The sequence below is a fragment of the Pleurodeles waltl genome, chromosome 3_1 (assembly GCF_031143425.1).
Source record: "Pleurodeles waltl isolate 20211129_DDA chromosome 3_1, aPleWal1.hap1.20221129, whole genome shotgun sequence".
Classification (NCBI taxonomy): Eukaryota; Metazoa; Chordata; class Amphibia; order Caudata; family Salamandridae; genus Pleurodeles; species Pleurodeles waltl.
In genome coordinates, this window is record NC_090440.1 from 1,690,085,275 (window position 1) to 1,690,111,259 (window position 25,985).

Genomic DNA, 25,985 nt, shown 5'->3' on the forward strand with positions numbered 1-25,985 from the left:
GAAATGTGAGGAACATGTGTTTTTTTAGCCAAATTTTGAGGTTTGCACAGGATTCTGGGTAACAGAACCTGGTCCGAGCCACACAAGTCACCCCTCCTTGGATTCCCCTAGGTCTCTAGTTTTCAGAAATGCACAGGTTTGGTAGGTTTCCCTAGGTGGCGGCTGAGCTAGAGGCCAAAATCTACAGGTAGTCACTTTGCTAAAAACAGCTCTGTTTTCTGTGATGTGTCCACGTTGTGTTTTGGGGCATATCCTGTCGCGGGTGCTAGGCCTACCCACACAAGTGAGGTATCATTTTTATCGGGAGACGTGGGGGAACGCTGGGTGGAAGGAAATTTGTGGCTCCTCTCAGATTCCAGAACTTTCTGCCACAGAAATGTGAGGAACATGTGTTTTTTTAGCCAAATTTTGAGGTTTGCACAGGATTCTGGGTAACAGAACCTGGTCCGAGCCACACAAGTCACCCCTCCTTGGATTCCCCTAGGTCTCTAGTTTTCAGAAATGCACAGGTTTGGTAGGTTTCCCTAGGTGGCGGCTGAGCTAGAGGCCAAAATCTACAGGTAGTCACTTTGCTAAAAACAGCTCTGTTTTCTGTGATGTGTCCACGTTGTGTTTTGGGGCATATCCTGTCGCGGGTGCTAGGCCTACCCACACAAGTGAGGTATCATTTTTATCGGGAGACGTGGGGGAACGCTGGGTGGAAGGAAATTTGTGGCTCCTCTCAGATTCCAGAACTTTCTGCCACAGAAATGTGAGGAACATGTGTTTTTTTAGCCAAATTTTGAGGTTTGCAAAGGATTCTGGGTAACAGAACCTGGTCCGAGCCACACAAGTCACCCCTCCTTGGATTCCCCTAGGTCTCTAGTTTTCAGAAATGCACAGGTTTGGTAGGTTTCCCTAGGTGCCGGCTGAGCTAGAGGCCAAAATCTACAGGTAGTCACTTTGCTAAAAACAGCTCTGTTTTCTGTGATATGTCCACGTTGTGTTTTGGGGCATATCCTGTCGCGGGCGCTAGGCCTACCCACACAAGTGAGGTATCATTTTTATCGGGAGACGTGGGGGAACGCTGGGTGGAAGGAAATTTGTGGCTCCTCTCAGATTCCAGAACTTTCTGCCACAGAAATGTGAGGAACATGTGTTTTTTTAGCCAAATTTTGAGATTTGCAAAGGATTCTGGGTAACAGAACCTGGTCCGAGCCCCGCAAGTCACCCCTCCTTGGATTCCCCTAGGTCTCTAGTTTTCAGAAATGCACAGGTTTGGTAGGTTTCCCTAGGTGGCGGCTGAGCTAGAGGCCAAAATCTACAGGTAGTCACTTTGCTAAAAACAGCTCTGTTTTCTGTGATATGTCCACGTTGTGTTTTGGGGCATATCCTGTCGCGGGCGCTAGGCCTACCCACACAAGTGAGGTATCATTTTTATCGGGAGACGTGGGGGAACGCTGGGTGGAAGGAAATTTGTGGCTCCTCTCAGATTCCAGAACTTTCTGCCACAGAAATGTGAGGAACATGTGTTTTTTTAGCCAAATTTTGAGGTTTGCAAAGGATTCTGGGTAACAGAACCTGGTCCGAGCCACACAAGTCACCCCTCCTTGGATTCCCCTAGGTCTCTAGTTTTCAGAAATGCACAGGTTTGGTAGGTTTCCCTAGGTGGCGGCTGAGCTAGAGGCCAAAATCTACAGGTAGTCACTTTGCTAAAAACAGCTCTGTTTTCTGTGATGTGTCCACGTTGTGTTTTGGGGCATATCCTGTCGCGGGTGCTAGGCCTACCCACACAAGTGAGGTATCATTTTTATCGGGAGACGTGGGGGAACGCTGGGTGGAAGGAAATTTGTGGCTCCTCTCAGATTCCAGAACTTTCTGCCACAGAAATGTGAGGAACATGTGTTTTTTTAGCCAAATTTTGAGGTTTGCAAAGGATTCTGGGTAACAGAACCTGGTCCGAGCCACACAAGTCACCCCTCCTTGGATTCCCCTAGGTCTCTAGTTTTCAGAAATGCACAGGTTTGGTAGGTTTCCCTAGGTGGCGGCTGAGCTAGAGGCCAAAATCTACAGGTAGTCACTTTGCTAAAAACAGCTCTGTTTTCTGTGATGTGTCCACGTTGTGTTTTGGGGCATATCCTGTCGCGGGTGCTAGGCCTACCCACACAAGTGAGGTACCATTTTTATCGGGAGACTTGGGGGAACATAGATTAGCAAAACAAGTCCTATTGCCCCTTGTCTTTCTCTACATTTTTTCCTTCCAAATATAGGAGTGTGTGTAAAAAAGACATCTATTTGAGAAATTCCCTGTAATTCACGTGCTACTATGGTCACCCCGGAATTCAGAGATGTGCAAATAACCACTGCTCCTCAACACCTTATCTTGTGCCCTTTTTGGAAATGCAAAGGTTTTCTTGATAGCAATTTTTTACTCCTTATATTTCAGCAAATGAATTGCTGTATACCCGGTATAGAATGAAAACGCACTGCAGGGTGCAGCTCATTTATTGGCTCTGGGTTCCTCGGGTTCTTGATGAACCTACAAACCCTATATATCCCCGCAACCAGAGGAGTCCAGCAGACGTAACGGTATATTGCTTTCGATAATCTGACATTGCAGGGAAAAGTTACAGAGTAAAACGTAGAGAAAAATTGATGGTTTTTTCACCTCAATTTCAATATTTTTCTTTTTCAGCTGTTATTTTCTGTAGGAAACCCTTGTAGGATCTACACAAATGACCCCTTGCTGAATTCAGAATTTTGTCTACTTTTCAGAAATGTTTAGGTTTCTGGGATCCAGCATTGGTTTCATGACCATTCCTGTCACTGACTGGAAGGAGGCTGAAAGCACAAAAAATTGCACAAATGGGGTATGCCCCAGTAAAATGCCAAAATTGTGTTGAAAAATTGGGTTTTCTGATTCAAGTCTGCCTGTTCCTGAAAGCTGGGAAGCTGCTGAGTTTAGCACCGCAAACCCTTTGTTGATGCCATTTTCAGGGGAAAAACCACAAGCCTTCTTCTGCAGCCACTTTTTCCAATTTTTTTGAAAAAAACGAAATTTTCACTGTATTTTGGCCAATTTCTTGGCCTCCTTCAGGGGAACCCACAAAGTCTGGGTACCTCTAGAATCCCTAGGATGTTGGAAAAAAAGGACGCAAATTTGGCTTGGTTAGCTTATGTGGACAAAAAGTTATGAGGGCCTAAGCGCGAACTGCCCCAAATAGGCAAAAAAAGGCCTGGCACAGGAGGGGGAAAAGGCCTGGCAGCGAAGGGGTTAATGACTTGAAATCTGAACAGTGAGAGATGATATCTATTCTGGAGATAGGCAGTCACTGCAGTGAGGTGTAACCATATGGAAGTGTTAGCAAAATTTGCCTTCATCAAATGAAGCAGATAGCAGACAATGTCTTGAAAGGTGGTGTAGGAGGCTGGCCTGGTGTGTGGTGGAACTTTATACCAGGCCCAGGCAACCCTTATTAGTTAGTGTTACAGTTTCTAGGAGGCCAGGGCTCTCTAGTGGTAGCTGTGGTGAGCACCCAAGACTTACCTAGGAGGAGCGTGAAGCACTTACAATATCACAGTAGTCACACAGTAACTTATCACACCTGAAAGGAACCACACAGTGTTGCAAAAATAAAGGTACTTTAATACAGGAACATTGAACTAGATTACTGTAGGCAATCTCTGACTTTCTGGACGTAAGTACAAACTAAATATACACAGGTAAGTACTTGGAATCAACATAAAAACACCACAAATAGCAAGAAATAGCAAGGGCCTTATAGGAGGGCCACACCATATACAAAAACAGTGGAATGCGAGAATGGGTCCCCCACCAAAGGATATGGAGTAGTTAGCCAAGAGCTGAGAGAGTATTGAACCCTAAGAGGTAAGTATCTAGAAGACCCCCAGCGACCAGGAGAGCAGAGGTAAGGTACCTTCCCATTGGCTAACACAGGGACTTGGAACTGGAAAAATGCAAGAACAGGACCAGGCCGGCGGAACCCTATGGTGTATTCCAGATGAAGAGGACCTGCAAAAAAAGGGGACAGAATTAACTCCATGCTGGAGGGTCCAGGTGGGGCAGGAGGCAATACCTGTACTTCTGTGGGTGAAGATCCAGGTCGACAGTGGGGGATGAGGTCCAGCTGCAGAGTCTAGGAGCTGCAGAGGAGTCCCTGAAGTTGCCTAGGAGCTGTCCCTCAATGGTCACCGGACTGCTGGTGGGTCAGTGGTCAGGAGGACCACCAACAAGCACAAGCAAATGCAACAGGAGCTGTTGGAGATTTGCAGAGCTGAAGAGGACCAGCAAAGTCCTGGGGACTCAACCCTTGTAGGGGGGTCCGGGCTGACCCTAAGAAGACAGGAGAGCCAGCAAAAGCAGTCAGAGCCCCTACAAGCAACCCACTGGCAGAAGGTGCAATAAGCTGCAGTCTGGCCCAGGCAGCACACCTAAAGAGCAGTCCCACGTCGCTGAAGTAGCCAAGAGGAGACTTTCCTTGCAGGGGTAGAGTGCCGGGGGCCAGGGCTACTTGGAGCCTGAAGATCCCTAGGAGCAGGAGTCAACAAGCCTTGGCTGCTGCAACAGTCGCGGTGCACAGGGATTCTGTCTTGAAGGAAGAGGAAAGGACTCACCATCTCCCAAATTAGACAGAAGGCAGAGAGGACCATAAGGAACCCTCAGAACCACCACCTGCATTGGAGAATCTTCACAGATCCAGAGGACAGCAGATCTCAGCAGCCAGAAATTGTTGCCAAAAATAGTTGCCTTAGGTGCCTGCAGATGCAGGGGAGTAACTACTTCACTCCAAGGGACATTCCTTCTTGCTTCTCTGGTGCAGCTGAAGTCTTGACGACCCCAGAGGATGCACAGCCATGGAAATGATTCAAGTTGCTAACAGGAGCCGCAGAAACAATGTTACAAGGAGAGGTTGTCTCGCTGTTGCAGCCTTGTTCGGTTCCTGTGAAGTCCACCATTGGTACCAGTAGCGAGAAGCAGAAGAGGTCGCTGCAGATGAGTCCTGGTGGAGTATTGTAGCCGAATCTTCAGACCCACCCACAAGGGAGCCTCTAAATAGCCCAAAAAGAGGCTTGGTCACTTTGCAAGGTGACCACCTATCAGAGGGAGTCACTGACGTCATCTGCCTAACATGACCAATCAGATGCTCCCAGGGGTCTCTGCCCATCTTGATTTCAAAATTGCAGAATCAACTGGCCACCAGGAGGAGCTCTGGGCACCACCACGGGGGTGGTTATGGATAGGAGAGTGGTCACTCCCCTTTCCTTTGTGCAGTTTCGAGCCAGAGCAGGGACTGGACATCCCTGGACTGGTGCAAACCAGATTATACAAGGAGGGCACCAAATGTACCTGTCAATGCAAGTCGGTGGCGTGGGGTGGCTATCCTTTCCCAGCGTGCGCTGCTTGCAGACCCTTGAAGACTGGTAGGAGCAATACTGTGGGATCCTCTAAGGAGCCACCAGAGTTCATGGAATCATGCCACCAATACTAGCATCAGTATTGGGATATGATTACGACATGTTTGATACCAAACATGCCTAGATTCAGAGTTACCATTATGTAGCTGGGCCATACGTAGTGACCTATGGCAGTACATATCTAAAATGGCTTCCCCACACTTATGAAGTCCAGGGAATTAAAACCGGAGTTCATAGGGGCACCTTTGCTCTTGCAGGGGTGCCCACACACAGAGAGACCTGCAACCTGGCCTTAGGGCTGGAAGGTCCAACCACAGGGGTGACATACAGTGACCTAGTGCAGTAACCAGCAGTGAAAGTGTGTATGCACCTTTTCATGCAGACCTCAAATGGCAGGCCTGCATACAAAAATTGCATGGGCTCCCATGGGTTGCATGATACATGCTGCAACCCATGGGGGACCCCTGGTGTACTGGGTACCATATACTAGGGACTTACAGGGGTACACCAGTATGCCAATTGTGGGGTGTAATGGGTACCAAGTTAACCAAATTTAGAGGAGAGAGCACAATCATTGGGGTAGTGGCCAGCAGGTGCCCAGTGAAAACAGTCTAACCACAATGACAACAGGTGTAAATTGGGAGTAACCATGCCAAAAAGAGGGACTTTCCTGCAGGTTGCTTTCACAGGATCAATTTGTTTGGGTTGGCAGTAGCAAACAAAATGTTTCTATTTAACTGCGTAACAGGCTCTAGTGGTAGGTCTGCATGCTTCCTTGAGAACGTCCACATATTCTGATGGTAAACCAAGTTAGCCAAACTCTATGACCTCAGGAGCCAAATTGCTAGGTTGAGCATCTTGGGGTCTGATTTGTCCTTGATTCTGAGTGAGAAGGTCTGGCCTGGTGGGGAGCTTCTCGCGAGGAACTACTGAGAGATCTAGCAGTGTTGTGAACCAGAGACCACTAGAGAGCTAGACGTTGTTGCAGAGGGCGCATGTGTAGTCTTGCGTGGGGAACTATGAAAACTCAAGACATCATCATTCCTAGCATTTGCATAACTGTCCTTACTGTGTGTGTTTGGTTTAGCTGGAACTGGGGCAGAGTTGCTTGAAAGTTCTGAATCTGAGCGAGACTGGGGTAGGCTAATCCTAACTGTATTTAGGATTGCTATTAAATATGGCTGAAACTCTAGTGGTTATAGGCGACACTTGGGAATGTTGATAGTAAGGCTGTGAAGACCTATTGTCATCTGAGTGTGTTGTTGGCACTGATGAGAGTGCTGGCTCTGATGAGTCAATCGTCCAGATAGGGAAATACATTGACATTTTGTCCTCACAGATGTGTTGCGACCACTGCCAGGCATTTTGTGAACACTCTAGGTATGGTAGTCACCCTGAATGGAAACACTTTGAATTGGTATTGTTTGCCTGCTAGGACAAATCTTAGGTATTTGCGGTGAGCAGGGTGTATTGCTACGTGAAAGTAGTTGTCTTATAGGTCTGGTGTCACCATAAAGTCACCCTGTTGTAGAAGTGGAATGACATCCATTTAGAGTGACCATATGGAAGTGTTCTGATAGGATGTACTTGTTTAGAGGTCTGAGATTTAAGCTTGGTCTTAGAGATCTGTCCCTTTTGGGGACCAGGCAGTATAGGAAGCATACTCCTGCACCCTGGTGTTGAAGAGGAATGGGTTCTATGGCGCCTCTGAGATGACTTGGAAATCTTGTTTGAGAAGTGCCAGATGTTCCTATGATAACCTGTGAGTGTGAGGTGAAATGTTGGGTGGTGTGATAATGAGCTCCAGGCAATAGCCATGTTGCATAATGGCGAGTACCTATTTATCTGTAGTGATGGTATTCCAGACTGGGTGTAAAACGTGTAGTTTCCCCCAACAGGTGTTGTGTGGTCAGGGAGTGGGGGGGGGGGGGGTGTAGGTAGTCACTGTTTTGCAAAGGGTGTTGCTCCACATGCGTAGGCACCCTTGCCTCTTCCCTTATTGTTTCTTCTTTTGAAGAAAACTCTGCAATAACCCATGGTGTAGGCAGACTGTGGTTGTTTCTGTTGGAAAGTGCAGGCATCCGTGGAGGTGGATTTATATGGATTTATATGTTCCTCTGTAGCCTCGGTGAGGAAATTAGCCCCTGGGAGTAGAAATTTGTAACGCTCCCATCTCCTTGCCTGTATTATCGTTCTTTTCCATTTTACCGCGAGTAAGATCTGCCTGTGGTCCTAAAAGTGCTCCTTATCAAAAGGCATATTTAAGACTGTCTGCTGGACCTCTGGTTTAAACCCAGAACACCTTAGCCATTCATGCCTTCTAAGAAGGCCGCTGGTATTAATCCACCTAGCTGCTTATCTGCAGTGTTGAAGGAAAAGAGGATGGAGTTATTTGTGAGGGCCTGTCCTTCTGTGACTATTTGTTGACCCCTTTTGCAATGTACTTCTGGGAGGTACGGAAAGAGTTCCTCCATCTTATCCCAATAGGCTCTATCATAACGGCCCAACAGTGCCTGAGAATTGGCGATACACCATTGGTTGGCCACCTGTGCTGCAACCATCTTCCCAGCAGCATTTATGTGTTTTCTTTATCAGGATGGTGGCGGTTTATCCCCAGTAGCCTGTTTGCCCTCTTACGTTCAGTGGTTGCAATAACGGAGTACAGTGATACTGGAGTCCTGATGATCAAAGGGTCTGAAGGTGCCTATAATTTCCCCCCTGAGAGATGATGGCACAGAATGGCTCCTTAAAAATGTCCTCAGTATGCCTCATCATGCCAGGTAGCATGGGCAAAAACTGGGTGTCCCTGTGTGTGGAAGAGAAGGTGACAAACTAAGTCCTGTTCTAGGGGTTCTTTGTGCACCTCAATGTTATGGAATGCTGCTGCTAGAGGTAACCTGCAGGAAGGTGTGGTGACCCTGGAGGTGAAGCATTAAGCGGGTCATGTGTAGGAGAAAGTGGTGGTGAAGTGTGAGGAAGGGAAGGAGACGGTGGTGATGGTGGTGGCGGAGGAGGAGATGGATTAGGAGGAGGATGGTAGGCAGGGCTGGTGGCCATGTCTTTAGTCTTTTTCCTGGCAGGAAGGGGGAGGTCAAGAGCCTACTCAAAGGTCAACTTCCTCTTTGGAGGTGGAGGAGGAAGTAATGACGCAGCCGGTGCCCACTTGTATTTAAATTTTCCTTTGGCTGGCGTCCAATTTTTCGAGGATCGGCTAGACAGAGGTAGTAGAGCACAAAAAGGGTTTAGAGTCTTTCAGGTCCAAGGCTTTCGTACTGAAGCTTTAGGCTTGGCCGGATAAGACTTTGTCGGCCCCAAGGTCGAAGGAGATGGCAGCCGTGTCAGTACCTATGGTCGGGTCAGTGTCAAAGCATGCTCTCGGTCCGATATGGTGGTCAATGCCGAAGGCTTAGCCTTTGTAGAGATCTTCGGTGCTGGGGCCCAAGATAATCTTTCGGATCCGACCACGGCCAGAAGGAAGTGGTGGCCCGGCAAACTCCAATAGGGGAAGTGGGGATTTTTTTTTAGAGAGCTTAGTTTGTTGGTGCGGGGACCACAATACTCATGTGTTGGGCAGATGGTAAGTCCTGCATTTTGAAACTTAGCTTGACATCAGAGCCGGAGCTGTCTTCAATGAAGAAGGCCTCCTCTTTTCGTCAGTTGGCTCTTCCTGGGTAAATTCTTCGCCATAGAGATCTGGAGTGCCTTCCAAGGCCTTCTGAGCCATTTCAAGCCTTTCGGTCCCAAAAAGTATTTTTAGAACACAACGACTTGAAGGCGTAGCTGTTTACCTCATTATGGCCATGTGAGAGGCAGGTGTTGCACACGAGGTGTTGGTCAGTGTGTGGGTATTTTGCGTGGCAACGCAAACAAAGTCTGAAAGGTTTCATCAGAAACACATCTTTGATGGAGCCTGAGACACGTGGGATGACGGGCCCAGAACAGGCAGTGCCCAAAGGGCAGGCAGTCGGTCAAAGCCAACAGCAGCACAGAAGTCGAAAAGTGCAATCAAAAACATTACTGTTGAGGTCAGTAAAGAAACCGAAGAACCGTATTGAATGGAGTCAAAACACTGAGCGGAGGCACACACGTCCGAAACCGACAGCGGATAGAAAACAACCTACCAATGGAGCCAATGCCTTTGCGCAATATCACCAACAGGAGGAGTTACTCGACCTTGTAACTCAAAATACTTCTTTGAAGAGAAACAACCTGCACAACTCTGGGCCGAATACTAGATGGCAGGAGTATGCAGAGCATGTGTACCTACAGCCACATATGCAATTGAACATAAAGTCTCTTCTTCTTAAGTATAAAGCTCTGACTGTATACTGAAGATATGATGCATTAATTACTGTGTGATGTTGTGAGTTTGTAATCCCTTCCAACTTCAGGATTAAGCCTCGACTATTCTCCTTTACTAATCGAGCGCCAAGTGCCCTGAGGAGGTAACTTATCTGATTGGAGAGCATTCGTTTTTTTACCCTTGATTCCCAGCTGTAAACGTCAGTACCCACACAGGATACCAACCAATAATCACTAACTGCCCCAGGATCCTCAGAATCGGCCCAACATGTCTATTGTGGGAGGCACATGACTCCTCTGAACAGTAAATGCCAGTCATAGATTATAACCAATATTTGACCTCAAGTTTAGGACTCAACCCAAGGAGTTGTCCAGCTTATCATCATTAAGGACCTGTATGTTAAATATTTGAAAACTCTTCTTAAGTCCTCCCACAGCATGACTCATTTAAACAGTAGAAACAATACCAATCTACTATAACAAGATTTCTTTTTTAGCACTTTCCTGAGCAGATGCCACCTTTTCAATGGGTCTCAGACACAGACATTATTGATGGCAGAAAGCCTGAAAAAACCTTGTTTGTGAGGAGGCTGAGATACAGATGGATCCCTTCTGGGTACATCATACATGTTGCAAAAGCTGCAGCTCTGGCCTGACAGGCTGCACATAGTCGTAGCTGTTTTAAGAATTTACCTACATGCATTCACATGGAACTCACTTTTTAAAGTGGTTATCTGGCAAAAGGATGCAGCTACTGGAAGGAATGGCTATCCTAAAGACTAAGAGGCTACAATGGGAAGAGACCACGAAATTCCAGCTCCACTTGTGCACCAAACTATGTGTATGACAATTAGCCTCATACATCCTTTTGAAAAGAAGAGATCAACACCTTTCAGGTTGACCTGCTTTATGGATTCTTAATACCTGATATCTGTGAGTAAGCCACTGCTCAATCAACTCTACTTTCATCCAGCAGTCCTGAACAACCACGTCATAGCTTAACCTACATTCCCATGGTTTTTTATGTCTACTATAATAAGCAGATATTTATACACAACATTGAAGCCCCTTTTCCTACATTTATATATAAGGACTTCTTTGTAATATCTGAACGTATTTTCTAGAAATATTCTTTTTGCAGTGCCTTTTATCTTTTAACTTTACTTAGAGATCTGGACCTCAAATAGCTAATGGTTTTTCCTAATCCGTCTGCTGGCCTTTCATCATCCCCTGTAAGTACTCCTAATACAATGTCCTACTCATTTAGGAACCTACTTGTCTCTGTGGTTCTAAACTTCTGTACGTCTCACATAACCTCCATGCATGACTCACTAACACTCGCTCTCAGGTTTCACCTTATCTTCCATCAACCTCGACGAGACCACCATAAACCACAGGCTGCAGTGCAAGCCTTGCCATTTTCTCCAAAAGTCTTGTTTGGTACTCATATTGTCAAGTACCCTCCAGGTCTCACTTAGATTCCCCTCAGCATGGGGGTCTAATTTAGCTCACCCAGATAATAATTAACCTAACCTCACTGCAAGTCCCTGAAAGACTTCCTATGACCACCCGACAAAGCCCTTTACCTGACCACACCCATCTCCTGCAGCTCTCAAGTAATCTGCACATATGCCGATGAACCCTTCTGAACACCTCCTGCTCTCACCTTATTTCATCCACACGGTGATCTGGAAATCTGTCCTGGAAATGTTTGAGTGCCTGCACGACTGCCGACGTACACTCCACATAGGTGTAATCAATCATTATGTCACCTGAGGCAAACAAAAACACATTGCTAACTAGTCAACATTTCCAAGAGACTAATAACTAAAATCCACCATGAATAAATGATAATATCCTCCTTAGAGACCATATAGTGGGTGTGGAAAATTAATAAAAATGCATTTGAAGTTTGTCAGTCATATAAAACAAACATCATTGCCAAAGATGGTCACATCTCATCGGGGTTCTTGACTGTGGTCCGGATCACTTGTCCGCCATAGGGACATGGGGACCTCTGGAGCAGAACAGAGGTGGATAATTAAATACTTGTGTGTGGCCTGGAATGTGCTTCTGCCCCAGTGAGAACAAACTGAGAGGCTGACTGTGCCCTTTGGCCTGGTTGCATACTTTATTTGTGCTGCGTACGCATGGCCTGGATTGGCGGTGGCAATCCCCTAAACATCTCTGATCTGGAGAAAGGTTAGCCCTGGGAGGCATCTACCGCACCCTGGGAGGCATCTGCATTGTACAGAGCCCTGGAGTAATAGGGGAGGTGGCATGCATGCCAGGTGTTCCGCTGCTTAACTGGGCCTAGGAGTGTGCCTGACAGAGGATCGAGGGGTCCTGTAAAAGGAATGGGTGATGTGTTCTCCCCAGGGAGAAGAGCGACATATATCGAAGAGAGCTACTTGTTAGAAATATGGCAACGGCACATGTTAGCTTTCCCAGAAAGCTTAGGCAAGGTTATGAAAGAAGATATTAGGTGTCTAAACAGAAGGAATCAGCAAGAGCTTTTCTGGAGGGTATGAGGATGGACCCTGATTGATCCAGGGACAGAGTTCTCTAGCAGTATTCCATGGGGGCGCTCGTGTGGGGTGTTTAAGGGTGGGGTTCTTCAATGTTTGGGCTGAAGATCTAACAAAGATTAGGATCAGAGAGGGTTGGAGGTGTTGAGAGTTGCAGTTTTGTTCTCATTGATGGTGTTTCTTTTCTGGCTTTATTTCTCCACTTTGTCTTCCCCCTCATGATTGGCCTTTCTCGTGGCTAAATGGTACACTATGGGATTCTGAGTATATATGTTCATAATGAAATAGTGGTTGCTGAACCTGTGATGTAAGATGGGGTTCTCAGTTACAAGATAATATGGAGGCTAGCTCAAGGTGATGAACCATTCACATTCTCCATCCTGGTTAAAAAAAACAAAAAAACAACCTAAGTTATCCTCTTAAAAATCTGTCAAGGATAGTTGGTGTGCCTGCTTTCGAGGAGTTCGTTTACATCTGTTCACTGCACCACAATGCCCAATATCCTCATCTCACAGCCTATAAATAAACTGAACTGATGGAAAGATCACCTGCACAACTTCCACTCACTTTAAGGTATATGTCTTAATTGTTATGGATTGTATACATTTCCTATTAATCAGGTGAATGCTCAAATAATTAGGTTGTGTATATTTTTTAAGATAACCAGATTTCCTTGATAGTTTTCTTACTTCCTGAATAATCTAGGTCTTCGTTCCACATCACTTTGTGTTGTTTGAACCTTTACCTTGTTTTTAAATGTGAAATAGGTTTTATTTGGTCTTCATGGAAAACGTGCCATGTATAATCCTATTAGGAATTCTATGCAATTGACATGTTTTTCACCACATACACACCTACTTATTAAATGTTTTGCTTGTAGCAGCCCTCCCAGAAAGTGACTATCTAATTCACATCAGAGATGTGTAACTGCAGCATTATCACCCCTTTTCTACCTGTCTGTATCCCTTCTACATCCTATCATTCTTTTCACGTTACTCTGTCCCTCTATTTCTTCCCAATTTCATGCCACATTATCGTTTCTCACTGCATGTTGGTGGTTGCTACAGAGTTAAAATCATTAACCTCTTAAGTGCGGGCGTCGGCCACTGGCCGACGCCCACACACCCTCCCTGGTGCGGGTCACGACCAGTGGCCGACACCAGGAAGGGCATTAATAAATCCTCGGGTGCGTCGCACCCGAGGATTTATTATTATTTTTTTTACTCCCCCCGGGAGACACGGAAGCTACCGTGTCTCCCCCCGCCCCCCACCCGCCCCTTTGTGACGTCAGCGCGCCGCGAGGCACGCTGACGTTGCAAAGGTGTTTTCCCCATGAAAGCAGGAAGCAGCCTTGCGGCCGCTTCCTGCTTTCATGGGGAAAACGGCCTTTTACACGTTCGGGAAGGCCTCGTAAGAAAGGGGAGAGTCTCCCCTTTCTTACGAGGCCTTCCTGAAAGTGTTTCCTGGCCCCCGGTCGCAGCTGTGCTGCGATCGGGGGCCAGGAAACACTTTCAGGTTTCCTGGCTCCCCCGATCGCAGCACAGCTGCGATCGGGGGGGGGGGGGGGTCAGGAAACATTTTGAAAAGGCCTCGTAAGAAAGGGGAGACTCTCCCCTTTCTTACGAGGCCTTCTGAAACTGTTTCTGGCCCCCGATCGCAGCCTTTCTTACGAGGCCTTCTGAAACGGTTTCCTGGCCCCGATCGCAGCACAGCTGCGATCGAGGGCCAGGAAACCCCACTAGACACCAGGGATTTCACTTTTGGGGGGCGGCCCCCCCGGAAAACGGGCCACCCCCCCCCCGGCATAATTTTTTTTTATAAAAAAAAAGGTAGGTGCCCCCAGGGGATTTTTTTTTTTTCAAAAAAATAACAAATAAAAAAAAAAATGAAATGACAGGGGGCAATTTTTTTTTTAGATGTTGTAGGGTTTCCCTGGGGGCCATTTTGGCCCCCAAGGAAACCATACAACAACTAAAAAAAAATATATGTATATATCTATATATATATATATCTATGTAGATAGATATATCTAGGTACATGGATATATCTATAGATATATCTATGTATATATATATATATATATATATATATATATATATATATATATATATATATATATATATATATATATATGTGTAGATCTGTATCAAAGAGATTTATAAAGCGCGCTACTCACCTGTGAGGGTCTCAAGGCGCTGGGGGTGGGGGACGGGGGGAGGGAAAGGGGCTAGGAGGTTCACTGTTCAAAAAGCCAGGTTTTGAGGCCCTTCCTGAAAAGAAGTAGGTTTTGGGTCTTGCGAATGTGGGTTGTGAGTGCGTTCCATGTTTTGGGTGCAATGTAGGAGAAGGATCTGCCCCCGGTGGTGATGTGTTTGATGCGGGGGACAGAGGCGAGAGAGAGGTCAGCTGAGCGGACGTTTCGTGTGGGGGTGTGGAAAGTGACTCTCGTTGAGGTAGGCAGGGCCTGTGTTGTGGAGTGATTTGTGTGCGAGGATGAGGATCTTGAAGGTGATCCTTTTGTCAATGGGGAGCCAGTGGAGGGATTTGAGGTGTGGAGAGATGTGTTCGTGTCGGCGGAGGTCGAGGATGAGTCGTGCTGCTGAGTTCTGGATGCGTGTAGTTTGCACTTGAGTTTTAGAGTGGTGCCGGCGTAGAGGGCGTTTCTGTAATCAAGCCTGCTGCTGATGAGTGCGTGAGTGACAGTTTTTCTGGTCTCTGTGGGGATCCATTTGAATGTTTTTCAGTATACGGAGTTTGTTGAAGCATGAGGAGGTAAGAGCGTTGATTTGTTGGGTCATAGAGAGGGAGGAGTCTAGGATGATGCTGAGGTTGCGTGCGTAGTTGGCGGGGGTGGGTGCAGGGCCTAGCGTGGTGGGCCACCATGGGGGGTCCCAGGTTTTTTTGGTGAGGGCCAAAGAGGATTAATTCGGTTTTGCTTGAGTTGAGTTTCAGGTGGTTGGCTGTCATATATACATCACTTTTGTCAATATGTGTGTGGTTTCCCTGGGGGGAAAAGGGTCCGACTTGTCTAGTGGCAGTTTTAGTGCCATAAAGAAGCGCAGAAGGTTTATATGCCTACTGCAAAGAGCACATCTGTATTTTATGTAAATAGCTAAGTACATTAGTAAAGTCTATGGAGAGATGAAGGGCACTTTTGCTGGGTGGTAATGAGGGAATCCGAGGAGGAGGGAGTGGGAGCACCAATAATGATTGTTGGACTGGGCGCAGGAGGTGCTAAAGACTGTGACGAATGGTATGCGACAAGGTGTTTTTTGAGTGTCTTGAAAGTACGTGCTGATTGAGGGAAGAAGCGCAGGTAAGGTGGCCTCTACTGTTGCACGTATCTCACACACACCATCCATTTTGTGACTGTCTACGTAGGCTAGTGTTTTAGAGCAACAGTTTAGCCAATAGCAGAGATGGCATCTTGATGGATGACTGCTGCCTGCACTCGGGTTATAGAGGACCTCTCTGACATAGGATCAGAGACTGAGACATCAGATACTGAGACAGCATCTGAGGGATAGGACAATGGCGCAGACTCTGGGAGTGATTTTTCAGTCAGAGGAGTCCCATTCGAAAACTCCTCTTCCAGTACATTATGAGGGAGGTGATGAGGACAGTCCTGCTGTCCCTTCGCAAGCTGTTTGTGCAACTGGGTAATAGTGGGTTAGGCCAACCCAGAGAGCAGGTGAATGCGGCGGCAAGCAGAGAGAGAGTGCTCTCTTGGGAGCTCACCAATTTAGTTCAGCCCCAAATTCCACCACCCAAATCATATTGTGGAGACATCAAAATTGTCTATGGCAAAACAAACTGGTTTTGTAAGGCAGGCACCTGTGTTTTTGGTCCTGGATTCGGCGGCCATATAGAGAAACACACTAAACCCAAACATTTCTGGAAACTAGACATTCGGGGGAGTCCACAGAGGTGTGACTTGTGTGGATTCCCCAAAGTTTTCTTACCCAGAATACCCTGCAAAGCTGAAATGTTGAAAAAAAACTCTATTTTTCTCGCATTTCTGTCACACAAACTACAGGAATATGCTGGGATCCACAACATTCCTACCACCCAGTGACTCCTCACCTGTCCTGATAAAAACACTACCCCACTTGAGTGCCTACACCTAGTGCCTGTGTCAGGAATGGATCACCCCAGGGTCAACAGCTGCCTCACGTAAGGACCAACATTGACCGTTGTGTGATCTATTCCTGTCGCAGGCACCAGGCCTAACCACACAAGTGAGGTATCATATTTATCGGGAGACTTGGGGGAACGCTGGGTGGAAGGAAATTTGTGGCTCCTCTCAGATTCCAGAACTTTCTGTCACCGAAATGTGAGGAAAATGTGGTATTTTAGCCACATTTTGAGGTTTGCAAAGGATTCTGGGTAACAGAACCCAGTCCGAGCCCCACAAGTCACCTCATCTTGGATTCCCCTGGGTTTCTAGTTTTCAAAAATGTGCTGGTTTGCTAGGTTTCCCCAGGTGCCGGCTGAGCTAGAGGCCAAAATCCACAGGTAGGCACTGTTTTCTATGAAAAAATGTGATGTGTCCACGTTCTGTTTTGGGACATTTCCTGTCGCGGGCGCTAGGCCTACCCACACAAGTGAGGTATCATTTTTATCGGGAGACTTAGGGGAACGCCGGGTGGAAGGAAATTTGTGGCTCCTCTCAGATTCCAGAACTTTCTGTCACCGAAATGTGAGGAAAACTTGTTTTTTTAGCCACTTTTTGAGGTTTGCAAAGGATTCTGGGTAACAGAACCTGGTCCGAGCCCCGCAAGTCACCCCTCCTTGGATTCCCCTAGGTCTCTAGTTTTCAGAAATGCACAGGTTTGGTAGGTTTCCCTAGGTGCCGGCTGAGCTAGAGGCCAAAATCTACAGGTAGGCACTTCTCAAAAAACACCTCTGTTTTCTTCAAAAAATTTGGATGTGTCCACGTTGCGCTTTGGGGCGTTTCCTGTTGCGGGCGCTAGGCCTACCCACACAAGTGAGGTATCATTTTTATCGGGAGACTTGGGGGAACGCCGGGTGGAAGGAAATTTGTGGCTCCTCTCAGATTCCAGAACTTTCTGTCACCGAAATGTGAGGAAAACTTGTTTTTTTAGCCACTTTTTGAGGTTTGCAAAGGATTCTGGGTAACAGAACATGGTCCGAGCCCCGCAAGTCACCCCTCCTTGGATTCCCCTAGGTCTCTAGTTTTCAGAAATGCACAGGTTTGGTAGGTTTCCCTAGGTGCCGGCTGAGCTAGAGGCCAAAATCTACAGGTAGGCACTTCTCAAAAAACACCTCTGTTTTCTTCCAAAAATTTGGATGTGTCCACGTTGCGCTTTGGGGCGTTTCCTGTCGCGGGTGCTAGGCCTACCCACACAAGTGAGGTATTATTTTTATCGGGAGACTTGGGGGAACGCCGGGTGGAAGAAAACTTGTGGCTCCTCTCAGATTCCAGAACTTTCTGTCACCGAAATGTGAGGAAAACTTGTTTTTTTAGCCACTTTTTGAGGTTTGCAAAGGATTCTGGGTAACAGAACCTGGTCCGAGCCCCGCGAGTCACCCCTCCTTGGATTCCCCTAGGTCTCTAGTTTTCAGAAATGTACAGGTTTGGTAGGTTTCCCTAGGTGCCGGCTGAGCTAGAGGCCAAAATCTACAGGTAGGCACTTCTCAAAAAACACCTCTGTTTTCTTCCAAAAATTTGGATGTGTCCACGTTGTGTTTTGGGGCGTTTCCTGTCGCGGGCGCTAGGCCTACCCACACAAGTGAGGTATCATTTTTATCGGGAGACTTAGGGGAACGCCGGGTGGAAGGAAATTTGTGGCTCCTCTCAGATTCCAGAACTTTCTGTCACCGAAATGTGAGGAAAACTTGTTTTTTTAGCCACTTTTTGAGGTTTGCAAAGGATTCTGGGTAACAGAACCTGGTCCGAGCCCCGCAAGTCACCCCTCCTTGGATTCCCCTAGGTCTCTAGTTTTCAGAAATGCACAGGTTTGGTAGGTTTCCCTAGGTGCCGGCTGAGCTAGAGGCCAAAATCTACAGGTAGGCACTTCTCAAAAAACACCTCTGTTTTCTTCAAAAAATTTGGATGTGTCCACGTTGCGCTTTGGGGCGTTTCCTGTCGCGGGCGCTAGGCCTACCCACACAAGTGAGGTATCATTTTTATCGGGAGACTTGGGGGAACGCCGGGTGGAAGGAAATTTGTGGCTCCTCTCAGATTCCAGAACTTTCTGTCACCGAAATGTGAGGAAAACTTGTTTTTTTAGCCACTTTTTGAGGTTTGCAAAGGATTCTGGGTAACAGAACCTGGTCCGAGCCCCGCAAGTCACCCCTCCTTGGATTCCCCTAGGTCTCTAGTTTTCAGAAATGCACAGGTTTGGTAGGTTTCCTTAGGTGCCGGCTGAGCTAGAGGCCAAAATCTACAGGTAGGCACTTTGGAAAAAACAGCTGTGTTTTCTATAAAAAAAATAGGATGTGTCCATGTTGTGTTTTGGGGCATTTCCTGTCGCGGGCACTAGGCCTACCCACACAAGTGAGGTATCATTTTTATCGGGAGACTTGGGGGAACACAGAATAGCAAAACAAGTGTTATTGCCCCTTATCTTTCTCTACATTTTTTCCTTCCAAATATAAGAGAGTTTGTAAAAAAGACGTCTATTTGAGAAATGCCCTGCAATTCACATGCTAGTATGGGCACCTCGGAATTCAGCGATGTGCAAATAACCACTGCTCCTCAAAACCTTATCTTGATCCCATTTTGGAAATGCAAAGATTTTCTTGATACCTCTTTTTCACTCTTCATATTTCAGCAAATTAATTGCTGTATACCCAGTATAGAATGAAAACCAACTGCAGGGTGCAGCTCATTTATTGGCTCTGGGTACCTAGGGTTCTTGATGAACCTCGTAGCCCTTTATATCCCCGCAACCAGAAGAGTCCAGCAGACAAAACGGTATATTGCTTTCAGAAATCTGACATCGCAGGAAAAAGTTAGAGAGTAAAACATAAAGAAAAATGGCTGTTGTTTTCAGCTCAATTTCAATATTTTTTTATTTCAGCTGTTATTTTCTGTAGGAAAACCTTGTAGGATCTACACAAATGACCCCTTGCTGAATTCAGAATTTTGTCTAGTTTTCAGAAATGTTTAGCATTCCGGGATCCAGCATTGGTTTCACACCCATTCCTGTCACTAACTGGAAGGAGGCTGAAAGCACCAAATATAGTAGAAATGGGGTATGTCCCAGTAAAATGCCGAATTTGTGTTGAAAAATTTGGTTTTCTGATTCAAGTCTGCCCGTTCCTGAAAGGTGGGAAGATAGTGATTTCAGCACCAGAAACCCTTTGTTGATGGCATTTTCAGGGAAAAAACCACAAGCCTTCTTCGGCAGCCCTTTTTTCCCATTTTTTTGGAAAAAACTAAATTTTCACTGTATTTTGGCTATTTTCTTGGTCTCCTCCAGGGGAAACCACCAACTCTGGGTACCATTAGAATCCCTAGGATGTTGGAAAAAAAGGACGCAAATTTGGCGTGGTTAGCTTATGTGGACAAAAAGTTATGAAGCCCTAGGCGCGAACTACCCCAAATAGCCAAAAAAGGGCTCAGCACTGGGGGGGGGAAAGGCCCAGCAGCTAAGGGGTTAATAATGTATATCTTTACTCGCATCATACAGAAACATGATGTGATGGTCACTTGTCGGCTAAGATGTTCACTCATGTATTTGTAAACTGATGTCTACCAATCAAATCATTTTAAATAAAATAAGAACCCCAAGTCTTCTTTAATGCACTAATGTGATAAATGCCTACTGTGCCTAAATTGTGTGTGTCTTATATGCTCGAGTGAGGCTTTTTGTCAGTGGTGGTGCTATAACAGCAGAAAGGATCTTACCAAACACTTCCGAGGGGTTTAGAAGCTCAAGCAGGCGGCCTCCTCGCTTGGTCTCGTATGTAGCAAACCCTCCATCTGGGTTCCTCATGCTTAATAACTGCAAGCAAAAGAAAGAGACAGGGTATGAACATGCAGGAAATAGGGAAATGCAAAGGTTGCAGTAAAGATAAAATCCTGAACCCAGCAAAGTCCTGCCTCCAAGTGCTATCCTATTCATAGCCACCTACACTACCCATGTTTCTGCTTCACTTTACTCTCTCCAGATGTACTTCCATCATCCTTCCCTACACGTCGTCATAGCTTTGTCTATTACTCTCCATCTACCCTCAATACTCTCCCCAATATCTGTTCTGCAAACTCTAACACATTATTGCCTGCCAGGGCCAGCACTACAGCCTAGCTCACGTAGACATTTGCCTGGAATGGCAAGAAATGGTAGAAAGCAAAGTCCCTTCTTTCAAGGAGGTACTGAGTACCATGAATGCTAGGGGCGACTATGCCACCTCCAAACTTTCATAAAAGCTGTGAATAACCTCTGCACACACCTAACCTCCATCTCCCTAAACCTGTTACCACAGCTGACCTCATCCTTTCTCTTTACAGTCACATCTAGATATTACTGTATCTGTCTTATTTTCTGTACATTATCCCACAAAGAGTTATTTAAGGGACAGGACCCCCAACAAACCTTCATATTATGGCCCTCACGAAAGAGATAAAAGAATGCCTGACTCCAGGGCCCTCCATCAGTTAAGCAAATAAAAGTATCACGAACATTACCAACTCACATGCACTACTCCTGCTTTTCTTACTGCTCACACCATCAGTTATCTACGAATGAGGAATGCGAAGAGTTCTGTTAATGACCTGTTCTGTGCATGACAGTATGATGGGATTGTCTGCCCTATTCATCACCACAAAAGTGCAAAATGAAGCTATTTAGATATTCCCCTAACACAACACTCAAAAGATTCCCTAAGAGAGTTATTAAATCCTGATTTCTCACTGCCTGAGGGACGAAATTAAATATCTAGACATACCATTGGACCATTCGATAAAGCCTGTGTGCTAATCTCTTCAATACACAAGCAAGAAAAAAAAGATCTTTAGACCCCGCCCCCAACAGTGTCATGCCCCTAAGGTCGGACAGGCATGCACTAGTAGGGAAGAACCTTCTTGCTCCTAGCATCTGAAGTTTCCACGAGGTACTCACCACATTGACAGCATCATACAGGCGATTATTTGGAATGTGATCTGTTACAAATGGGCACTTTTCCTGCAGAAGCATCACAGCTTTGAGGCCCTCGGCGGTGCAGTCAGCAACGATCCATCCACAATCCCTGGTGCTAAAGGGGAAACCGCCCTGTAAGAATGCATGGCACACTGAGAAAAGAGGGATATATTTGGGCGGCCAGCAGCCAACAAACTTTAATCAAAACTGGAGGAAATTAACAACAGGAAAAGGGGATGATGGCATTGATGAGAAGATAAAGGAAGGGTTGACGAGAAAATAAAGGTAGATTAATTAAAAAAAGATGTAGTGGTAAAAGGGAAATGACAGAAGGAAGAGAGACGGCACCTGAGGGCATTTGAGTAGACTGTGTGGAGGGCTGAGAAGTAGGACAATGGAAGAGAGGCAGACGTGTCACAATAAAAGCAAAAGGGACAGATTCAGAAATGGTAAAATCACAGGAGCTGAAAAGACCAAGACATACCTTATTCATTTGTCGATAATATTTCTGGTAGTTGGGTGGATTGTCAGGTACCTGGAAAAATAAAAAATAAAAATCAGAATATAGATATCAGGGTAAATTACTAATAGGTAACACTGAATTTACTGCTTGAAATCTTTCAGAGCTTGACATCCTTTGTGTTCTTCTGCTACGCGCTGACTGGATATAAAAGTCTTTTTAAAAGTAAAACATCTTATTAAAATTACCATATGTCTAATCAGATGGTGACAACATTGACAGGACATCACAATCAAATTAGCGTCTACATCATGTTGGCTTCCTTTCTGGAGCTATCGCCTTTATTGCAAGTACATTTTAGGCACCATCTTCTCTTCTTTGGTGATGGGACCTGGATGCGGCATCATTAGGATTCATACTTTTAAGAACAAGGGAAATCCACGGATAGGAGCAGGACCTGGGGGTCACGGTATATTTTAGGTAACAACGGTCCCTCATTACTAGTACAAATCACAATATTAACAGATCTAATTAAATCTATGTAATAATGTAAAATGTATTAAGTACATTATTATTGAAAGACAAGTAGAAAACAAAAATGCAAGGGGTTCACAGAAAAACAAGGAACTGAGTCTTTTGAGCACTGTTTGTTTTCCAAATACACAAAAGTGATGGAAATCATATATACAGTAGCGCGAATGCCCAGTCACAAAACTCAGGTCTACCAGGACGGCATAACCAAATACAAAATGTCTATGTCAATTAGTGCCAGTACCCATACTCGTACAACAAATTAAGTCTCAAATACAGCGTGAGTTACGGTTTCAATCCCTTAAGCATTGAGCATGGGATCATCGGGACTCCCATATTGTGCCTGAAAAATAATAATACATGAAATGCTGAAAGAAACAAAGAAAAAGGGAAAGTCATTAAAATGCCAAAGATACAGAAGACTTGTCTAGTTGCTCAATAATAGTAAAGGCCATCTGCTCAACCGGCCAATGCACTATATCATTGCATGCAGAAAAGTGCTATGTGAAAGGACATCACATCCAGGAGTCTATCTATTGAAAGGTGCACTGATTACTCTCTGTAGCAGGAAAGGAGGAAACAGAAGTCCGACAATGCAAGGGTGATAAATCATGCAACCCAGAAAGGGAAAAAAACTTACTCAAGAAAATCCACAGAATGACAGGGCAGTCCAGGATACGCCCCACAAGAAATTAAGGCCATGATTTCACACTATGAGGCACATATATAGTTGAAATCATAAACCCTTAAAAGAAGGTGGCTACCCATCCAAACACTGCAAAGATAATAATTCATGCAGCCATGAAGGAGAAGATAAGATACCTAGTCACTGTACACATTGATCCAGAAAATAACAGTTGCCAAAAGGGGGCGCCCGGAGCAGACACACACAGAAGAATCCAGTGTGATGTGGGCTACACGTAAAGGAGTCTATAGCTAAAGCAAGATGAAGTATCTAAAAAAATATATGATAAAGCGGAACAAACCATAATTAGCAAGTCGCTCTTTTCAACCAGAGCAAAAATGGCAGGTGATGAGTCCAACCACCCCTGAAGTGCCAAGGTGAAAGAACCAAGTGGACGAAATGAAAAGAATACCTAATCTACAATCAAGCTACTCCACTGTAAGACAACAAAGGAGTACGGAGCATAAGAATCCAAGGCAGTACTGGCAGGGTGCCGGCGTATTCTCAATTGAAGCAAGGTGTAGTACCTAAAAAATAAAAGCGGGACAACCTTGATATTGCAAGCCGCTCTAGCCATCCAAGGGGTCCGTGCACGTAAATTGGGAGACTTTCCACAGTAATTACATAATTTTTATTCCTTTTGTTACGGCTGTGAATTTCACACACTCTTGTTTGGAAATGTCTTCCCTTTATGATTGTCCTTTTGTAATAATGTGCATCCAACCATAGGTAGTTTTCTCTGAGATATGCACACAATTTCATAACCTCTTTCATTCAGCCTGACTAAATCAATATGGCGGAGACGCTCCCCTACCCCTTGAGGTACGCTCTGCCCCTTTCTATTTCTATTCCTACTATGGCCAACCTTAAATTGCACATGCCGGTTTTCTGCATTTTTACGTTTGGTGGGTTCGTAGTTGATTATCGCCTGGCCCTGGCGCAGGTTATCGTTGGCGTATGGAGGTATTCTAGTATTAATATGAAAACATTTTCTCCCAATTTACCTGCGCTGCCCCCACAGATGGTTAGAGCGCCTTGCAATAGCAGGGTTGTCCCGCTTTTATTTTTCAGGTACTACACCTTGCTTCAATTGTGAATATGTTGGCACACTACCAGCACTGACTTGGATTCTTGTGCTCCGTACTCCCTTGCTGTCTTACAGGGGAGTAGCCGGACTGTAGATTAGGTATTCTTTTCATTTCCTCCACTTGGTTCTTTCACCTTGGCACTTCTGAGCTGGTTAGACTCATCACCTACCTTTTTAGGGTCGAGCCTGCATTGCATGCGCTCGCACATGTGTTTCGCAGGGAGACTTTTGTATTTATAAAAGGGCTCAAAGCCCTGTCAACTTCACATCAGTGTTTTTTATTGGTTGGTGGGCTTCCCTAACAAAATCTGCTTGCTTTCATTAGTCGAAGGCACGCATATGGCATGCCTTTTCCGGTGGCTAGCCCTCCTCCTGTGCAGCGACCAAGTACAGAAAATATGCGAGGCTCGCTGTTTTCCATCGGGCTCGTGGACTTTTTTCTCTAATTTACGAGCCTGATCTCGCTTGGCAGAAGTCGAGCGCTTTACGTACTTGATTTCACTTTTTCGGGTTATGTACATAAATGCACTTTTGCCCGATAGGTGAAAAGTTGGGTTAGGAGTTTACAACGCGATCAGCTCTAACATGAGCAAACGCGAGACCCGATGCATTGTAAATGCTTGTTTGCTATAGTTGGGTAGAGCGACTTGCTAATTATGGTGTATTCCACTTTATCATAAATTTTTTAGAAACTTTAGCTTGCTATAACTGCGGACACCTTTATGTGCTGCCTACATTAAGCTGGGTTCTTTTATGTGTGTCTGCTCCGGGCCCCCACTTTTGGCGGCACTATTATTTTCTGGATCCATGTGTACAGTGACTAGATATCTTATCTTCTGCTTCAAGGCTGCATGAATGATCATTTTTGCAGTGTTTGGATGGGTAGCCTCACCACTTTCTTTTAAGGGTTTATGATTTCAACTGTATATGTGCCTCCTAGTGGGAAATCATGGCTTTAAATTCTTGTGGGGCTTATCCTGGACTGCCCTGTCATTCTGTGGATTTTCTTGAGTACGTTTTTTTTCCCTTTCTGGGTTGCATGATTTATCACCCTTGCATTGTCGGACTGCTGTTTTCTCCTTTATTATGATTGGGCAACTAGACGGTTGTTCTGTATCTTTAGCATTTTAATAACTTTCTTTGTTTCTTTCAGCATTTCATGGATTCTTAATTTTCAGGCACAATATGTGAGTCCTGATGATGATCCCATGCTCAATGCTTGAGGGATCAAAACGTTGACCGTGGTACCATAACTCACGCTGTAATTGAGACTTAATTCTGTGTATGAGTATGGGTACCAGCACCATGTGACATAGGAATTTTGTATTTGGTTATGTCAGCCTGGTAGGCCTGGGTTTTGTGACTGGACATTTTCGCCTCTGTATATATGATTTCCATCACTTTTGTATATTTGGATGACAAACTATGCTCAAACGACTCAATTCTTTGTTTTTCTGTGTGCCCCTTGTATGTTTGTTTTCTACTTGTCTTTTAATAATTATGTACTTAATAAATGTTATATTACTACATAGATTTCATTGGATCTCTATGTTAATATTGTGATTTGTGCTGGTAATGAAGTTCCGTCATTACGATTCATGACAGGTGCCAAGTTACAAAAACCCATGTTACAAATAAGTAACTATCTGCAGATTGGATCTTTCAAATATTGACAAGTTGTGCATCATGTTGCAAGTGGTATGCTTCAAAACAGTTGAGAGAGGTAACATCAGGCCTGTATCCAGGCTACTGGCTCTGGGAGGACCATGAGGAAAGCAGTGAAACCATTGTGAGATCTAGACCAAAGGACAAAATGAATGGGATTGTTCAGCTGTGAATGGTCTTGGTAGGACCAGCAGAGTCCTTTATA

At 45.4% G+C, this 25,985-nt stretch overlaps 1 protein-coding gene across 2 annotated transcripts in view; it reads right to left on the reverse strand.

Moving 5' to 3' along the window:
• LOC138285500 (lanosterol synthase-like) overlaps positions 1-25,985 on the reverse strand; it is a 192,421-nt gene that overhangs the window by 48,840 nt on the left and 117,596 nt on the right. For both annotated transcript variants that reach the window (XM_069225489.1, XM_069225488.1), the window contains 4 exons: positions 21,837-21,887; positions 21,335-21,484; positions 20,122-20,218; positions 11,384-11,489 (listed from right to left, as the gene is read on the reverse strand). In XM_069225489.1, the coding sequence (XP_069081590.1) occupies positions 11,384-11,489; positions 20,122-20,218; positions 21,335-21,484; positions 21,837-21,887 (404 nt within the window). The remainder of the gene's footprint in view (positions 1-11,383; positions 11,490-20,121; positions 20,219-21,334; positions 21,485-21,836; positions 21,888-25,985) is intronic.